The sequence below is a fragment of the Ovis aries genome, chromosome 6 (genome assembly GCF_016772045.2).
Source record: "Ovis aries strain OAR_USU_Benz2616 breed Rambouillet chromosome 6, ARS-UI_Ramb_v3.0, whole genome shotgun sequence".
NCBI classification, from domain to species: domain Eukaryota; kingdom Metazoa; phylum Chordata; class Mammalia; order Artiodactyla; family Bovidae; genus Ovis; species Ovis aries.
Genome location: NC_056059.1, coordinates 46,402,362 through 46,421,178, shown reverse-complemented (window position 1 = coordinate 46,421,178; position 18,817 = coordinate 46,402,362). Strand labels below are relative to the sequence as shown.

Sequence of the window (18,817 nt, the reverse complement as noted above, 5' to 3'; positions counted from 1 at the left end):
GGAAGACAGGGATTAGAATAGGGTAGGTTTAAAAGATTATTTTTTTAAAGAAAGAAACTCTGAATTACACTGTCCCACCTCCATACACTCCCAGAGATACAAAATTCCTTATCATTCTGCATAAAGGATTTCTTTAGCATTTCTTAAAGTTCAGGCCTGTTTATGATTGATTCCTTTTCAGTTTCTTATGTCGAAAGCTGTCTTTGTTTCTGCCTTTGCTAGGACTAGAATTCTAGGTTGCCATATTTTCCCCCCTTGAGAACTTAAATACTCTTGTTCCACTGTCCTCTTCTTCCTAGTAAGGTTTCAGATGAAAAACCTCTGTCATGCTATCTTTGTTCCTCTGTATATAATGTATCACTTTTCTCTGTTCCATTTAATATTTTCTCTTTATCACTGAGGTTAAGCAGTCTAGTCAAGGCTATGGTTTTTCCAGTGGTCATGTATGGATGTGAGGGTTGGACTATAAAGAAAGCTGAGCACCGAAGAATTGATGCTTTTGAACTGTGGTGTTGGAGAAGACTCTTGAGAGTCTCTTGGAATGCAAGGAGATCCAACCAGTCCTAAAGGAGATCAGTCCTGGGTGTTCACTGGAAGGACTGATGTTGAAGCTGAAACTCCAATACTATGGCCACCTGATGTGAAGAGCTGACTCATTTGAAAAGACCCTGATGCTGGGAAAGACTGAAGGCAGGAGAAGGGGACAACAGAGGATGAGATGGTTGGATGGCATCACCGACTCGATGGACATGGATTTGGGTAAACTCTGGGAGTTGGCAATGGACAGAAAGGCCTGGCGTGCTGCAGTTCATGGGGTTGCAAAAAGTCAGACACAACTGAGCGACTGAACTGAACTGAACTAAGCAGTTTGATGATGAGGTATTTCCAGGAAAAAAAAGTAATAGTTTTTGCACTTGGGTTCACTGAGTTTTAGAATTGTTATTTTATAGTTTACACCAAAGTTAGAAAATTTTCACTCATTATCTCTTGCAGCTCACTCAGGTACTCTTGCCTGGAAAATCCCATGGATGGAGGAGCTTGGCAAGCTACAGTTGATGGGGTCGCAAAGAGTCGGACATGACTGAGCAACTCTACTTTCTGTTTCTTTCTTCCCCTTCAATGACTTCAATTTGAAAATAAAATACAGTTCACTAATGATATTTTTCAGACATTTTTTTCTGTGTGCTTCACTTTGGATAGCCTCCATTGGTATGCCTTCAAGTTTACTAGTCTCTTTTTCAATAGCATGTATCTGTGATTAATACTACACGTGTATTTTTTCCTTTAAATAGTTTAGTTTTCATCTCTACAAATGTGAATTGGGTCTTCTCTTTCTTTTAATCTTCCATGTCCTTTATTTAACTTCCAATCTCTCTTTCAGCTCAGGGACCTGCAATTATAGCCTATAGGCCAAATGCAACCTACCATCTATATCTATAGTAGAAAAAAAGTTATACTCCAGTATACAGTAATATCCATTCATTTAGACATTGTTTCTGGCTACTCTTGCACTACAACAAAGTTAGTTATAACAGAAGCTGTTCAGGCCACAAAAACAAAAATATTTACCATTTTATCCTTTGACAAAAATTTTATACAGTCCTGATCTTAGCTTCTTAAACATAAAGAAGACAAATATAATTAACAGTCTTAATGCCATTTTCTATCATCTGTGTCATTTCTGAGTTGGTTTTAATTGACTGGTTTTTCTCATTATGAATCATTTTCCTATATTTTTTATTTTTACCATATGTTAACATACAATGAATTTTACCATCTTTCTGAGTGCTTCATATTTTTCCATTCTTTAAATATTCTCTAGCTTTGTTCTAGTTCTAAATTAAGTTATTTAGAAAATGTTTGATCCTTTCAAACTTGCTTAAGGTTTTAAGCTGGAACCAGAGCAGCATTTAGTCTAGGCCAAGTTGGCTTAAAGCTCAACATTCAGAAAACGAAGATTATGGCATCCAGTCCCATCACTTCATGGGAAATAGATGGGGAAACAGTGGAAACAGTGTCAGACTTCATTTTGGGGGGCTCCAAAATCACTGTAGATGGTGATTGCAGCCATGAAATTAAAAGACACTTACTCCTTGGAAGAAAAGTTATGACCAACCTAGATAGTATATTCAAAAGCAGGGACATTACTTTGCCAACTAAGGTCTGTCTAGTCAAGGCTATGGTTTTTCCAGTAGTCATGTATGGATGTGAGAGTTGGACTGTGAAGAAGGCTGAGCACTGAAGAACTGATGCTTTTGAACTGTGGTGTTGGATAAGACTCTTGAGAGTCCCTTGGACTGCAAGGAGATCCAACGAGTCCATTCTGAAGGAGATCAACCCTGGGATTTCTTTGGAAGGAATGATGCTAAAGCTGAAACTCCAGTACTTTGGCCACATCATGCGAAAAGTTGACTCATTGGAAAAATCTTTGATGCTGGGAGGGACTGGGGGCAGGAGGAGAAGGGGATGACAGAGGATGAGATGGCTGGATGGCATCACAGACTTGATGGACGCGAGTCTGAGTGAACTCCGGGAGCTGGTGATGGACAGGGAGGCCTGGTGTGCTGCGATTCAGGGGGTCGCAAAGAGTCAGACACGACTGAGCGACTGAACTGAACTGAACTAATTTTGTACCACTGAAACAAAACTCTTCTGAATACTCTAGTTGATACACTGTGAATTATGAGATATTTTCCCCACTTTGACTACTGGCAACAAGCACAATTCATAGAATTGAGAGAGCTCTAGGAATTCTTTTTCCTCTAATTCTTTAGGTTTATCTTCCCCCAGCCTTGGGTAGTTTACTCACACAGGTTTTGTTCACTACTCAGCTCAAGACTAGAGAGAGGACCCCCTAAAGATCTCTGACACTCTGCATAGCTCTTTCCTCTCCAGTCCTCTGCCCAAAGAATTCTGACCACTTTAATTAGCCTCCTTACATTCCCAGTTCATCTCCACAACTCAAGGTGCTTACCAGACTCAACCTGGATTCCCCTTCCTATATCATATACTGGAAATTTTCTCCAGGCACTAAGCTGGGGCTCACCTCATTTGTCTCCTGTCTCTCAAGGGTCACTGTCCTTTCTTGCCTGCCATCCAATATCTTGAAAACTGCTGTTTCATATACTTTGTCCAGGTTTTTAGTTGTTCCAAGCTGAAGAGTAATTCTAGTCCCTGTTACTCCATCTTGGCCAGAAGCAGAAGTCCTAAAAGCTACTAAAATTTTCTAACCAGGGAAAACTGCTTAAAGGGTAAATGGAAAGCCATGATAAAGTAGATGGGACCTAATTATATCATTGTATACACTTAAGGAAAGGAAAACCTCCTTTCCTTATATTATTACCATTTATTATATTATTTATAACATTCATACATTTTGCTGATTGCTATTTTTATGGAGTTAACTAATTTATTCATCAAAATATATCTTATTGTTAGGAGTCACTCAAATCTATTGCTGCTGGTAATGAAAATAGTTATCTAGGGTGGCTCAGAGGATAAAGCGTCTGCCTGCAACGCAGGAGAGCCAGGTTCGATCCCTGGGATGGGAAGATCCCCTGGAGAAGGAAATGGCCACCCACTCCAGTATTCTTGCCTGGAGAATCCTATGGACAGAGGAGCCTGAGCGAGCTACAGTCCACGGGGTCGCAAAGAGTCGGACACGACTGAGTAACTTCATGTCAATATTATTTATCTAATAAATTTTAAATTTCAAAATGCCTATTGCATGAATTGAACAAATTCCAGTTAGAATTTCTTCAAGATATATAAAAACAAGTAGTTGACAATATGTTTACATGGACCTGTGAGGTAAGTTACATTTTCCCAACCCACCTGATCTGAAATATGCCTTAAAATATTTTTAAATTTTGAGTTTCAGACACAAAGTTACAACAGTAGTACAAACAATTCCTAGTCTCCATTTCCCTCAGACTAGCAAATGTTAACATTTTACCATATTTGTATATTAAACACTTTTAAAACCATTTAAGAGCACATTATAGACATAAAAAAACTTTACCCAAAAACTTGTGTTTATTGCCAAGAAACATTGTCTTATACAATCACATGCAATTATGACTGATACAATACTTCCACAATAGATTTTTATTCAGATGTTTCCAACTATCCCTCTAATATCATTTATTTGGGGGTGGAAGTGTGAAGTAACGTTGAGAAACTCTGAACTCAGGCCAAATCAGGATAGCCTCCATTTTGTTTGTTATTTTAATTAAGCTGAGCTGGAACATGAACACACCACTCATTTACATATTGTCTGTGGATGATTTGGGGACACAAGAGCAGAGCTGAAAAGTCACAACAAACTCAGTGTGATCCAAAGAGCCTAACACTTTCATTATCTGATCCATTAGAGAAAATGTTTGGCAACTCCATCCTTAGAGCACAAGAAAAATTTGTTCCTGATCCAGTTTAGTTAAATCTGTCATGTGTAACCTAGCTGTTGCGACCTCTGGGGTTCCTTTACTTTGGTACTCTGCAGTCTTTATTCTTCATAATCTTAAACATTTTGAAGAGTAAATGCTGTTTACTTTATAGGATGTCCTTCCATCTGTGTCTGTCTGCCAGCTTCCTTAAGCTTAGATTTCAGCTTATGCAATTTTGGCAAGAATCACACCAAAGCTATACCGTGATTCTTCGTGATGCATGTGGAATTTATTTGTCCATTATTGGTGATGTTAATTTAGAACACTTAATTAAGGTGGGTTCTGTCAGATTCCCTCACTGTCCTGTTACTGTTGTTCTCTTTATAGTTGACACATGCTTTGTGAGATGCGCTTGGACACTATAAGCAAGCTCTGCTTCTCATCAGACGTTAAGCAGTGGCTTAGACATCGCTGATGGCGCTGCTCGAAACGATCACTGTAGTGGCTGCCACTGTGTGGTGTAAGCTTCACCGTCTCTTCTGCGTTTATTAGGCGGAATTCTTCTGTAAAGGGAAGCTATCGCCTTTCCTCCACTTATTTAATTATTTAACTCAGCGTAGACTTCTAAACTGTTGTTTTATTTTGTGGGTTTTAATCTATTATTGTCATTATTTATTTTGATGACCAAAGTGTCCATGATTTGGCTAAAAGAAGACTCTTCAAACTGGCTCCCTTTGTGTGTCCTTCTGGCAGGTTCCCATCATTCTTTGCGTGAAACGTCTTTTTTAATAATGGCAACAACGTGGAAATGACCCAAATAGCCATGTGTGTGAATTAAATAAAGATTGGTCGGAAGACAATGAAAAATTATGAAGACACTAAAGAGAGCAAGGTAGAAGATCTACAGTTAACAGAACAATGTTGAGAGTATCATGCTAGACTTTAAAAAGAAAAAAAAAAAGACACGTCTCTGTTTATACATGCATACAATTTTCTATAAAGATATTAACAAGGCAGGGTAGCATTATCTCCAGGACTATAGCAGTGAAACTGAGCATCTTACTTTTTATTTTACAATCACTGGCTACCAGAAATTTTAAAAAGTATTTTCAAGACTAACACTTTTAAATTTAACATGTAATTAAAATGCACACTGTACAAATTATATAATTAGAACAGTATAATATTTATAGTCTCATTAAAATGTATAAAATCTGTTCTAAAATTCTTTCTAAAAAACATTGAAGTATCTTTCAAGTCCCAGTTGTAATCAACAAATTCTAATTGGCTAATGAAACTAGACAAAGGAAACTATCCTTATGCTGTAGTCCTTGTTACATTAACTATATAATACTCAATATTAACTCTTTAAAGGTTTCATTTTCCCTTTGAACTGTATCATCTTATCTTGCTTATGTAGGAGAGAAAAGGGGGTGATACAAGGAAGGGAAGATGGAAATAGGCTTATGATCTAAATACCATTATGTGAGTAACTTCTATTCAATAAAACCTAACAGAGTTTCCAAAATGACCGGATATAACACTTTCATAAAACGTTTGGGTAAAAGACTAATATAATGCTTACCTAGTGAGTCGTTTAGGTGGAGGCCGCTCACCAAATTTTCTAGAAGAAATAAGAAAAAAATAAATAGGCTATATGACATATTCTACAACATTTTAGACACCATGAAACCTCCTTTACGACTTATACTTCAACCCTACTAAAGGCCACTGTAAAAAGAAATCCTCCAGTAAATACCAACACTCAGTAGTAATAAAATACAGAGTTTAAAATTGTTTCTAAACAAAACAGACCCTAGGTAGGACTGACACATCCACACACTGAGTGTGTATTACACTGATTAGGCAACCCACTCCAGAGTTCTTGCCTGGAGAATCCCAGGGACGGGGGAGCCTGACAGGCTGCCGTCTATGGGGTCACACAGAGTCAGACACGGCTGAAGTGACTTAGCAGCAGCAGCAGTTACTTCCCAGAGACACCTTGCTAAAACACCTAACAAAAGATGATCTTCCAGTCTCACATAATCTGCAGCATTCAAAAAATTCCTCACAGCCCAAGGGGATGTAGATCTCACAGATGTTTACCATGTGGCAAGCATTATGTTATACCCTTTGCTAACCCTTTTTAACCATTATAAAATAATTCTGGAAGGCACATTTTAAAGATGTAGAAAGCAACTTGCCTAATGTCACAAAGTGAGCTAGGTGGCAGGCAAAGTTAAGATTTAAGCCTAGATGTTGACTGATTAATTAGTTCATAATATATGGCCCTTCAAAAAGAAATATGCTAAATATTCTAGCATAGAACCACAGAAAGACGGTACATTGGGAGAAGGCAAAGAGAAAAAGCACAAGCAAAGACTAGCACAATTTAGGCTGGAATTAGAATACAGCATGGGTGGTAAGAGAGATTCCAAGAGTAAATCAGCTGAGTTCAAATCTATGATTTAGTGTTTATTTCCCGTGCAGCCTTGAAGTTATCGGACTCTCTAGTTCAGTTTCCTTCCTCATCTGCAAAACTGACAAAGTGGTTGTACTGACCTCAAGGAGTTGCTGAAGGATTAAAAGTGCTAACTAATATACAGAAGACACACAGAACACCTGGAACACCTGGAATTATTAATTATTAGTAAATGTTAGTAATTATTACTGTTTTCTAGTTATAAAAGTTAAGCCAAAATAACTAACAATATTAAGTGTGATATTAATAAAGATAAACAAGTTTAAGAGGAAGAAGAAACTAATCCTTATGTGATGACTTGTCTCCTCTGAAATAAAAAATGAGGTCTTCTGAAAGACAGGGCAGAGGCACACAGCACTTGAAGAAAAAAGATCAATAGAATTTTCCTTTCTTTTTAAAGCCACACTGCAGTTATAAATAGGTTAAGTGACTTGTTCATAACGGGTTATAGGTTTGAGAAGCCTAATTTGACTTAAGAGTTCTCTCCTCTATTTGCGGTATTTTACACAATTATTAAATTGATGACAAAAGTCTTAAAATCCCATGTAGTTCATTCTGTTGAGTAATTTAACATTCTATGACACTGTTTATGAACTTGGTTTATAAGAAATTGCCCTTGAATATTTTGGTATTTCAGTTAACCCTAAAATACTGAAAAGTGGCTTTAACTGAAACGGCACCCCAAAATGAGTAAAGAATCCCAAGTTTTTGTCAGAAGGATTAATAGTAAGTAATCCTCTTTGATTTCTATAAACACAATAACTTAGTAATATCAACAAGGCTGCTGAAGGACAAAGGTTTTAAAACACTGAACTACTGCTTAATCTATGATGTGAATTCCAATTATGGAATTAAAGGCAAAAATCTATTCCTGAAACTTTCCACAGGAAAGTTTTTGTTTTTTTTTTTAATTTTTGAGGCTGATTAAATTTGCCAATGCAGCATATGATTAAAATTTAAAAGTGCCTCACTAGGTTAGATTTAGTATATTTTACAAAACCCCAAAAGTTTAAGACAATCTTTAAATTACTTCTTTGCATATATATATTTAAGAACAGAGTCACACTTTATAAAGAGAAGCAGAGAATATAGAGAGAATCTAAGAGCTTAAAATGGTGAAAATTTTAGAGAGACAAAGCTAACTAATGAGATGAAACTTTTCAGTTAGAATCATGATACTAATCATACTAGCTAATAACTCTGACCATCGCACATCCTTTGGAATCTAATACATAATTTAACATAGGTCTATCATATAACTAACAAGATCCACTGCTCTCAAAATTCAAAAGCAAACTTTGTTTTCTGGTACTCTGAAATGCTTTAAAAATCAGATTAAATCAACTGAATGTTGATTCAAATATCTGTCTACATTCTTTTCCGGAACTGCCCATTCAATGAAGTCAACAATCAGATGGTGCTTGTGCAACATCACTCCTGCCCCCAGAGAAAACATGAAAAAGAGATTTGCCTGCTGAGCTTGAACAGTATTTCAAAATGATGCACTGTTCTATCTGAGTGCTATCTGAAGGTTAGGAATCTTATAAATGACAGTAAGATTAAATCACTTCTTCAGTGTATAATAAAGCATCTCCAGTAAGTGTCTGTAAACTCAATCCTCTCTTTAATGCATATGCCATCATATGTCTACCGATCTCATTAAATGTAATGGTTACTGTATCTAATAGAATGGGAGAAGGGTAATAAAATGGGTCTCTTGAAGATAGAAAGCCTAGAGATAAACCCATGCACCTATGGGTACCTTACTTTTGACAAAGGAGGCAAGAATATACAATATGACAATGACAGTCTCTTCAGTAAGTGATGCTGGGAAAACTGGACAGCTACATGTAAAAGAATGAAATTAGAACACTTCCTAACACCATACGCAAAGACAAACTCAAATGGATAAAAGATGTCAATGAAAGGCAAGAAACGATAAAGCCCTTAGAGGAAAACAGGCAGAACACTTGATGACATAAATCCCAGCAAGACACTCTATGACCCACCTCCTAGAATAATGGAAATAAATATAAATAAACAAGTGAGACCTACTTAAACTTACTAGCTTTTGCACAGCAAAGCAAACTATAAACAAGGTGAAAAGACAACCCTCAGAATGGAGAAAATAACAGCAAATGAAACAACTGACAAAGGATTAATTTCCAAAAATATACAAGCAGTCCATACAACTCAATATCACAAAAACAAACAACCCAATCAAAAAGAGGGCAAAAGACCTAAACAGACATTTCTCCAAAAGAGACACACAGATGGCTAATAAATACATGAAAAGATGTTCAGCACTGCTCATTAGAGAAATACAAATCAAAACTACAGTGAGATATCCCCTCACAAGTGACAGAATGGCCATCATCAAAAAATCTACAAACAATAAATGCTAGAGAGGGTGTAGAGAAAAGGGAACCCTCTTGCACTGTTGGTGGGGATATATATTCAGTCACTATGGAAATTCCTTAGAAAACTAGGAATAAAACCACCATATTACCCAGCAATCCCACAACTAGGCACATAACCTAAGCGAAAAAGACATGTACCCCGATGTTCCCTGCAGCACTATTTACGATAGCTAGGACATGGAAGCAACCTAGATGTCCACTGACAGAGGAATGGAGAAAGGAGCTGTGGTCCATGTACAGGATGGAATATACTCAGCCAGAAAAAGGAATGCATTTGAATCAGTTCTAATGAGGTAGATGAACCTAGAGCCTATCATACAGAATGAAAGTCAGAAAGAAAAATAAGCACTGTGTTTCAACACATAAATATGGAATCTAGAAAGATGGTACCTATGAAACTACTTGCAGGGCGCAATGGAGACACAGAGAACAGACTCATATGGACACAGGCAGTGGGGAGGGAGGTGGGGTGGGGCATGGAGACAGCAACACAGAAACAGATATACTATCCTACGTAGAACAGGCAGCCAACTGGAATTTGCTGCGTGACTCTGGGAATGCAAACGAGGGCTCTGTAACAACCTCGAGGATTGGGATGCAGAGCAAGGCGGCCGAAAGGTTCAGAGAGAGAAAGGTATACACAGGTATACCTATGGCTGATTTATGTTGATCTATGGCAGAAACCAATACAATATTTTAGAGCAATTATCCTTCAATTAAAAATAAGTAAATTTAATCATTGAAAAGAAAAGGGTTTTCTGAGAAAATTCATAAAAGTGTTTAGTAGGTTCGCAATGCATAACTCTGAAGCTCACAACTGAACTAGATTCTAATTATTCAGTTAAATTCATAGATCTACATATTTAAAACTGTCAACTTATACCAAGATACTATATGCACCCTATACTTATCAAGAGCCACTTTCCTCTACTGATCTACATAACACTTCAGGAATTATCTTCTGCAGAATGAAGGCCCATCTTTGAACGTGAGTGAGTCAAGAAAATTCATGATATAGTATTTATATTATACAATCAAAATAACCAGTTTTCAGCAGAAATGACAAGTCAGATAACAATTACTCAGAGACTGATTATAATTTAAAGATTAAGTCCTATTCCTCCCTTTTGCAGTAGGGAGTAGGGACACTACAAAATTTTTTTTTTTTTTTTTCAAAATTTTTATCTTTACTTCTAATCTATTTTTAAAACAAGATGTCTACTGACATGTGTTGACAACTGAAAACCAGAAATAAATCGGATCAATGAAGTTTAGACCACTCTTCTGTAAGACACTTTCATAAGATGTGCAGTCAATTCAGTTGAGTTCAGTTGCTCAGTCGTGTCCGACTCTTTGAAACACCATGAATCGCAGCACGCCAGGCCTCCCTGTCCATCACCAACTCCTGGAGTTCACTCAGACTCATGGCCATCGAGTCAGTGATGCCATCCAGCCATCTCATCCTCGGTCGTCCCCTTCTCCTCCTGCCCTCAATCCCTCCCAGCATCAGAGTCTTTTCCAATGAGTCAGCTCTTCGCATGAGGTGGCCAAAGTACTGGAGTTTCAGCTTTAGCATCATTCCTTCCAAAGAAATCCCAGGGCTGATCTCCTTCAGAATGGACTGGTTGGATCTCCTTGCAGTCCAAGGGACTCTCAAGAGTCTTCTCCAATACCACAGTTCAAAAGTTTCAGCTTAGGGAAAATATTATTTTAACTGTATCTGTTTTCATACACCTGGCAGTGCTGAAGATTTTTCAAAAGTTTCCATCAATCACTAAATATACTTCCTACCTATACAAGGTTCCCACATATCCTCCAATCCATTAGAATTTTCAAGTAAGTAAAAGAGTTGAACTTTGCATACTTTACTTCTTTTTTGCTCATGGTGGACATGTAATATTGTTTCCCCCACAACAGATACATTTCTTTTATATTAACCAATCTGTTAAGGAAGTACATGATCACAAACATATTGAGGATAAACACGATAGTTATCAAAACTTCACCATCTTAACACCTTTTCTAGCTAACAGATGCTTCACAAGAGAAAAATCAAGTCAAAAACCAAAAGGTGAGGTATGGAAAGAAAAGAAAAAACTTTGAATATAGAACAATTTAGTAATTACACTGCTAGGATATTGTCTAGTGATGATATTAGACCTCTTGAGTTTCTAGATGCAAAAGCCGGCTCAAATCATGTGGGAAACTATTCTGCCCTTGGGTGTAAAACTAAAAGTAATTTCCTCTAGTATTTTGAATTTCACAAGTTTTCTGCTTAATGCAGAAATGAGATTAAAATAAATTATTAACTCAAGTAACATCGAAGAGAGCATGAACAATCCAAACTCCTAATGAAGTCAAATTTCATGCAAATACAACACTGAATGAACAGCAAGCTGAGAAAAGTACACTTGTTTTATACACTTGTCGGGCTTCCCTGGTGCCTCAGATAGTGGAGCATCTGCCTGCAATGCGGGAGACCCGGGTTCGATCCCTGGGTCAGGAGGATCCCCTGGAGAAGGAAATGGCAGCCCACTCCAGTACTCTTGCCTGCAGAGTTCCATGGACGGAGGAGCCTGGTAGGCTACAGTCCATGGGGTTGCAAAGAATTGGACACTGAGCAACTTCACTTCACTTCATACCAAATCTTCTCTAAGTAGTATACAGTTCAAAAACAGTACTAGAATTTTTTTTCCCCCTCCTGCGCCAAGTGATTTATTTTTTTTTGTTTTTTTATTACAAATATAATCCTGAGCTGAAAAACTGGGATTTGGAGGAGAGCCATCTTTGCATACAAAATATCCAAAGGACGTTTATTCTTTTACTTTTCTCTAGTGATAGTCAACTGCCACAGACAGTTCTGAATGTGTGACTTGGGAGATGTTTATAGTTTGGTGTGGCGCCCAGGTCTGGAGCCTGCGGGGGTGCTGGCCATGGAGACCGAGGCTGCAGCGTCCTCTGCTTCCTCCAGTTCATCCTGGAGCTCCTGGCTGACACTGGACTGCAGGGCTGCGGGTGTGAGCCACTCCTTTGGGAGGCAACTCTGTAGAAAAGGTATACAGGAGCTGAAGTAGGCAAGCCGATTGATCCAGCGAGGAATCTCTTTCCCACAGAGAATCTCTGATAAAGCCGAAGAAAACTGATTGCAATTTTTATGCATCAAATGATAGGCATTGCCTTTGTAGTCTTTTCCCAATTCTTCCAATTTTTTCTATATCATCTTCTAGGAAGTCAGTGCTCCCTAAAACAACAGCTTCTTTAAATTTAAATGTTTCTCCTAGTTCAGAAGCATTTCCTGGGGAAATTTCAAATATTCCAGGAAAGGGATAAGGATGGCCACCATAAGCAAATTCTCTGCCACATACTTCAACTCCTGAATGAAAAACTCCAATTCCGATGGAAGAAGTGTATTCGTTCATCCAGTACATGTCGTACACGTTGAGCACCCCGAACTGGTTAGCCCCCATCCTCCTCCCGGCGGCCGCCGCCTCGCGCTCCAGCCGCTCCGTTCCGCGGGGCCGTTGTCACCCACGCGGACGCCTCAGGCGGCCGGAGCCGGGCCCTAAGCGCACAGCCCGGCCGGCAGGAGCCAGGGCGGAAGCATCGGGAAGCTAGTCGCTCCCGGGCGCCGCCGACAGGACCCTCTGCGCCCACCGGGCCGGACCGCTGGCGGCCCGCTCCGGCTCAAGCGCCTGAGTACTAGAATTTTTGAATCATGGTTCAAGACAGTGAAACAAAACAGCATTAAACAAGGGAAAAATAAGGAAACCTGATTGATACCCTCAAGAATCCATACCTGATCATTCCACCAGGAGAAAGAAACAAATAGATGATACACATGATCCCCATAGTCTATGCTAACATATAATATGAAAAACAAAGCAATAGGTACCAGAAAGCTGTTGAGCAATCTACTCACCAAAACAGAACAGGCTAATTAGAAAAGGCTACATGTAACAGACCATCTTTGTCCTCAGATTCATTCATTCACCTAGTATGTACCAAGTATAGGTACTTGCTATAAATCAGTGAAAAAAAGACACAAAATCCATTCCCTTATGGCACTGACATGCAGTTAAGACAAATGGACAATGGTGTATATTCAAAGATGTTCATCAATGTAATTTCTTTTTAAAAAAGCTAGAAAAAAACATTATACTTATTGAATATGATTGAAAAGACTAATATTGGAACAATCTAAAAATACAGTTCAAGTAAACATGTAACAACTTCACTTCTAAAGCTTCATTCTGTATCTATGACAGAAAACAGTCTATGTATTGAGTCAAATAACTGAGCAAGACAAGCCACACCTTGTTCACAATTCAATTTTTAGCTTTAACTTACTCTTACCTTAAGACCTGTCAAGGTGTAACTACTGGTCTTGGATACAACAAAAAAAGACAGTCAAGGCATGACGCCTTCTCCTAAACCACACTTACTAAACATTTTCTATTAGAACAAATATTTTATGGCACATGCCACACTTGCAGCTGGCCCCATCAGGTGAAGAAACATGTTCCCCTTCTTACTAGTATACTGCACAGAACATCTGAAAGGCACTGCTTCCTTAATTTTAAAATCCCTTTATTCTACCTTTTTTTTTTCCAACTAAAACAACAACAAACTTTGTTAGTCTGTCATCAATCTGTGTAAAGAAGCAGGAAGAGTGGAAAGATACAAACTAGGAGTGACCGAGAACATGGTTTCCAGATATTCTCTGCATCTGGCTTTTGAGGTATCTCCAAAGTTAGCATCAGATTAGGAAAAAGGTGCTTTTCCTAAAACTCATACCTGCAGAGGGATTTGCTCCAGTTAAATCTGTGATAGCCATAGGCCTCACAACCCAGACAGCACAGATGAGCTGAGAACCCTGGCATCCATGAACATCACCTATAAAGACCTCATATGAAAAGTATATGTCTTAACATCTATGGCCTCAACAAGAGAGAGCAGTAAAATGTTGCACAGCTACTTCAATTTCATGCCAAAAGACTGAAAAGGACAAACTGACATCAAATGCCTCCTAACATGGCAAGAGCACAGTGTCATTTCTGTAATTTCACTGACAAAAACACAACTTGAAGCCAAACAAGACGAAACATAACAAACCCAAATTGTGGAAGAGTCAACAAAATAAGTGGATTATACTTTTAAAAGCATCACGGTTGTAAAGGACCAAAAAACTGAGAAACCTGCTCAGGTTAGAAGAGACTGAGGAAACACGATCACTGAAAACAACAGACCATCCAGGATTTACTTCAGCCAGAAAAGGAAATTAAGTGACAACATCTGCATAAATGGTAGATTAGAAAATAGGATCATATAAATTTTAATATCTAATTTTGATAGCTGTACAGGCATTAAATAAGAGAATGTCCTTAATTTTAGAAACACCGTAGTGTTTAGGAAGAAAAGGCAAGGTGCTGGCTTAACACTAATCGCCACAGAACCTGGTGACGACAAACAAACATTGACTGGAGGTGATAAGAGGCTCTACGGCCAGCTTCCTGGCACAGCTCTTATGCTCCTATGACAACTTGCTATAGACGTAAAGTTTGATTATACCCAGTGTTGATGTACAAGTGGAGAAACAGGAACTCTCATGCACTGTGGGGAGTTTAAATTTGTGCAATCATTTTGGAAGACATCTGGCAGCATCTACTGTAATTCAAGATGTGCATTCCCTTGAATACCTAGCACTCTCTATTCGGGAAATTTATTATATAGGTAGACAAATGTGACTATGCAACAATTTGTATACAAAGATATTCAATAAAGCATCATTTGTATTAATAAAAAAATTTTTTTAATCCATGATAATTAGGAATGGATTGCTGATTACACATAGCACCTCACAATCATGCCTACAGACACAAACACAAAGAAAAGAAAAAAGTAAAAAGAGCTATCCAATTAATAGTGTTAATTTTTTTCTTTTTTTGGCCATGCTGCCACCACTGGACTGCTAGGGAATTCCCAGAAGCATTAATTTTGAATGGAAAAATGAGATATATATTTTCATTCCCCTCCCCAAGTGTGTATATAAAATAATACACACACATACATATACACATATATATATACACACCATTCCCACTAGTTATCAGTATTAGTGATAATGGTGAGCAGCAGCAGAATTCCATTTTGCTCTAGAATGTATTATATATAATCTGGCAGATGTTTTTTAGCTAGGCTTGGCTTAGGTAAACAGCCAAATAAAATTGCAATATCTAAACATCAGTTAAGGCCACTCATATATTGAGTCTAGAAGAAGGGTGGCTTAAAATAAAAACTGAGAAAAACATATAAGTTAAAATTTTACCCCACAAAATGTTCTCAGTAAACAAATTTCACTAGGGGAAATAATACAGGCAAAAATATGCCAGATCCAAATAAAGAAATTCACACCCTTATGGAAAACAGACACTTCCACATAGGAAAATATAATGCAACTTACAGAAGTTTACAGAGGTCCTAACCTTAACCATCTGTTTAACTTCTGCAAAAGAATTCAATTTTTGCTAAGAACTCCTTCAGACACCTTACTTGATCTTATGCACTGCCTTTTAAGGCAATATTTAAGAGGTGAAAAGTGTCATTTGATAAAAGCACACACAATCTGTCACAAATACAGGTCACGGGATAGGTAGCCGCATAGTCTGTACGGGCATGGACTCAGGAGGGAGGTTGTTTAAATTCACACCCTAACTTTAAAACAAAGGAACAGAAGTTACTTAAACTCTCTGTTTCAGTTTTCTCAATTCGAAACACAGATGAAAGTATCTCTGTACAGAATTCTTACAAGAATTTAAAAGGTTCGTAAGTGTACAGACCGAGGGATTTTCTGGAGATTCAGTGATTGGGAACCCACACTTCCAATGCAGGGGGTGCATGTTCAGTCCCTGGTTGGGAAATAGGACCCTACATGCCATGAAGTGCAACCAAAAAAAAAGTGTACAGCACCTAAGAGTTCTAGGTACTAAGTCAGCACTCGATGAAACACCACTACTGTTTCAAGGCTGGATTACAGAGTAATACTTACTCTAACAAATATGGTAAAACTGAAATAAGGCCTTCAAAACAAATACACATTTATGTAGCTTTAAAATACATATAATTAATTATACATTTCACAAAGAAATTGATATTGAGAATACATAAAGAACTCAACAAAAACCTGATTTAAAAATAAGTAAAGGAGTGTCCTCTTAGCTCAGCAGGTAAAGAATCTGCCTGCAATGCAGGAGACCTGGGTTTGATCCCTAGGTTGGGAAGATCCCTGGGAGAAGGAAATGGCAACCCACTCCAGTATTCTTACCTGGAGAATGCTATGGACATAAGAGCCTGGAAGGCTACTGTCCATGGGGTCACAAGAGTCGGACATGACTTAGCGACTAAACCACCACAACTAAACCACCACTGGACTTGAAGAGAAATATCTCTCCAAGAAGATATGCAAATGGACAATAAGCACATAAAAGCTCAACATTACTAATCACTATGGAAATGCAAATCAAAAACATAAAGATACCACTTCATACCATTCAGGATGCCTATTATCAAAAACGACAAAAAATAACAAGGTTTGAACCCTGGTACATTGCTGGTGGACATGTAAAATGGTATGGTATTATGGTGGAAATGTAAAATGGTACGGCAGTATCTCCAAAATTAAATGTACAATTAATACATAATCTACCAATTCCACTTCTGAGTACATATCCAACAGAAATAAAAGCGGAAACTCAAACAGATACTTGTACACCAATGTTTAGAGCAGCATTATTCACACCAGGCAAAAGGTGGAAATAATCGAAATGCCCACTGATGGATGAATAGATGTGGTATACACATACAATTATATATTCCACCTTAAAAAAAATTCTGACACAAGTTACATACAACATGGATGAACCCTGAATACATTATGCTAAGTTAAAATAAGATACAAAAGGTCAAATAGTATGACCCCACTTCTATAAGGAACCTAGAGTAGTCAAATTCAGAAGACAGAAAAGCAGAATGGTGGCTTCCAGCGACTGTCACCATGCTTGAGGGTGCGGAAGGAAGCATGGAGAGTTACTGTTTCATGGGTACAGTTTGGGAAGATGAAAACATTTTGGAGACAGAAGGTGCCGGTGGTTGTGCAGTAATGTGAATGTGCCTAATGAAACTGAACTGTTCACAGAAACATGATTAAAATGGTAAACTTCATGTTTTGTATATATTTTGCCCCTCTAACAGTACATTTAGTTTTGCCTTAAACTACGGTTTAATGAGGAATATTGGCTCAGCTTTGAGGGGTGTCCTATGTGACTGCCGGGATAAGTGACAGTGGCTGCCGTACAACTTAGAAAAAACAGACAAGTGGGCGCCAAGACATACAAAAGAAGAACATGAGGAGTATATGTACAATATATAAATGGTTCCTACTACCATCAAGGCAAAGATAGAAAAGCAAAAAGAGAAGTTCTTCCTAGAATCTGTACCTCCTAAGGAAGGGCAGCGCAGAGAGCATGCAAACAATCCCTCAAAGACTGTTTGGTTTGAATATCTCCTGTGGAAAATCCCAAGTGATCATAAAAAGCAGCTTACACATGAGATGTCACATAGTTTTTGCCTTTGCACCTCCCCACTTACTTCTCACCCCTACCTCAAGTTATAAACAGTGAAGATTTTTTTTCCTCCACAAAACATCTGCCAAAGATGTTGTCAGTTCTCTGAAGTCATTTGAAAATTCTTCACAGGAACAAAGAAATCTGATATTAACTAGAAGTTATTATTTTTTTCTCATCTTTTGAAATGTCCTTTCCATCCAAGTGAGACTTAAAAAGAAAAGAAAGAGGGATGCCAATAAAAGGGATTTTTTTTTTTTTTTGGAGAGCCATGCTGTTGCTGCTGCTAAGTCACTTCAGTCATGTCCGACTCTGTGCGACCCCATAGACGGCAGCCCACCAGGCTCCCCGTTCCTGGGATTCTCCAGGCAAGAACACTGGAGTGGGTTGCCATTTCCTTCTCCAATGCATGAAAGTGAAAAGTCAAAGTGAAGTCGCTCAGTCGTGTCCGACTCTTAGCAACCCCATGGACTGCAGCCTACCAGGCTCCTCCGTCCTTGGGATTTTCCAGGCAAGAGTACTGGAGTGGGGTGCCAATGCCTTCTTCATTTGAAAGCCATAGAATACAACTATCCATAATAGGATTTCTTTGCCTGATTTCCTTGGGTTCTCCTATTCTTGAAAATGTATACAACATTTACTGTTCAATACATTTATCTTAGAAGGGGTCTAGCTCTCCTTTAACCACTGTTCAGTACAAGTATCTGGAACCAGAGATCAGATCCCCAAGTAACCATCAATGATTTCTGGTAGGGAAGCCTGAATATGAATATAGCAGAGAAGACCAAAGAGATTTTTAGTGGGAAAGAATGAAGAAGACAAATAAGTTACATTGCAGGAGGCCGCTCAAAGTAAATTTTTGCCTCCACAGAATTAACAAACTATGGAAAAATAGGTAATTTTCAGTTTTTA

General features: G+C 38.2%; 1 protein-coding gene and 1 pseudogene across 20 annotated transcripts in view; both read right to left on the bottom strand.

Moving 5' to 3' along the window:
* The window catches only part of RBPJ (recombination signal binding protein for immunoglobulin kappa J region), a 238,452-nt gene that overhangs the window by 37,803 nt on the left and 181,832 nt on the right, over window positions 1–18,817 (bottom strand). For 19 of the 20 annotated variants that reach the window (XM_060416939.1, XM_042251296.1, XM_042251290.1 and 16 more), the window contains one exon: window positions 5,971–6,009. In XM_060416939.1, the coding sequence (XP_060272922.1) occupies window positions 5,971–6,009 (39 nt within the window). Of the gene's footprint in view, window positions 1–5,970; window positions 6,010–6,947; window positions 12,969–18,817 lie in introns of those variants that run through there. The other variant, XM_060416943.1, reaches the window with a different exon arrangement.
* On the bottom strand, window positions 383–12,933 carry LOC114115300 (deubiquitinase DESI2-like; annotated as a pseudogene).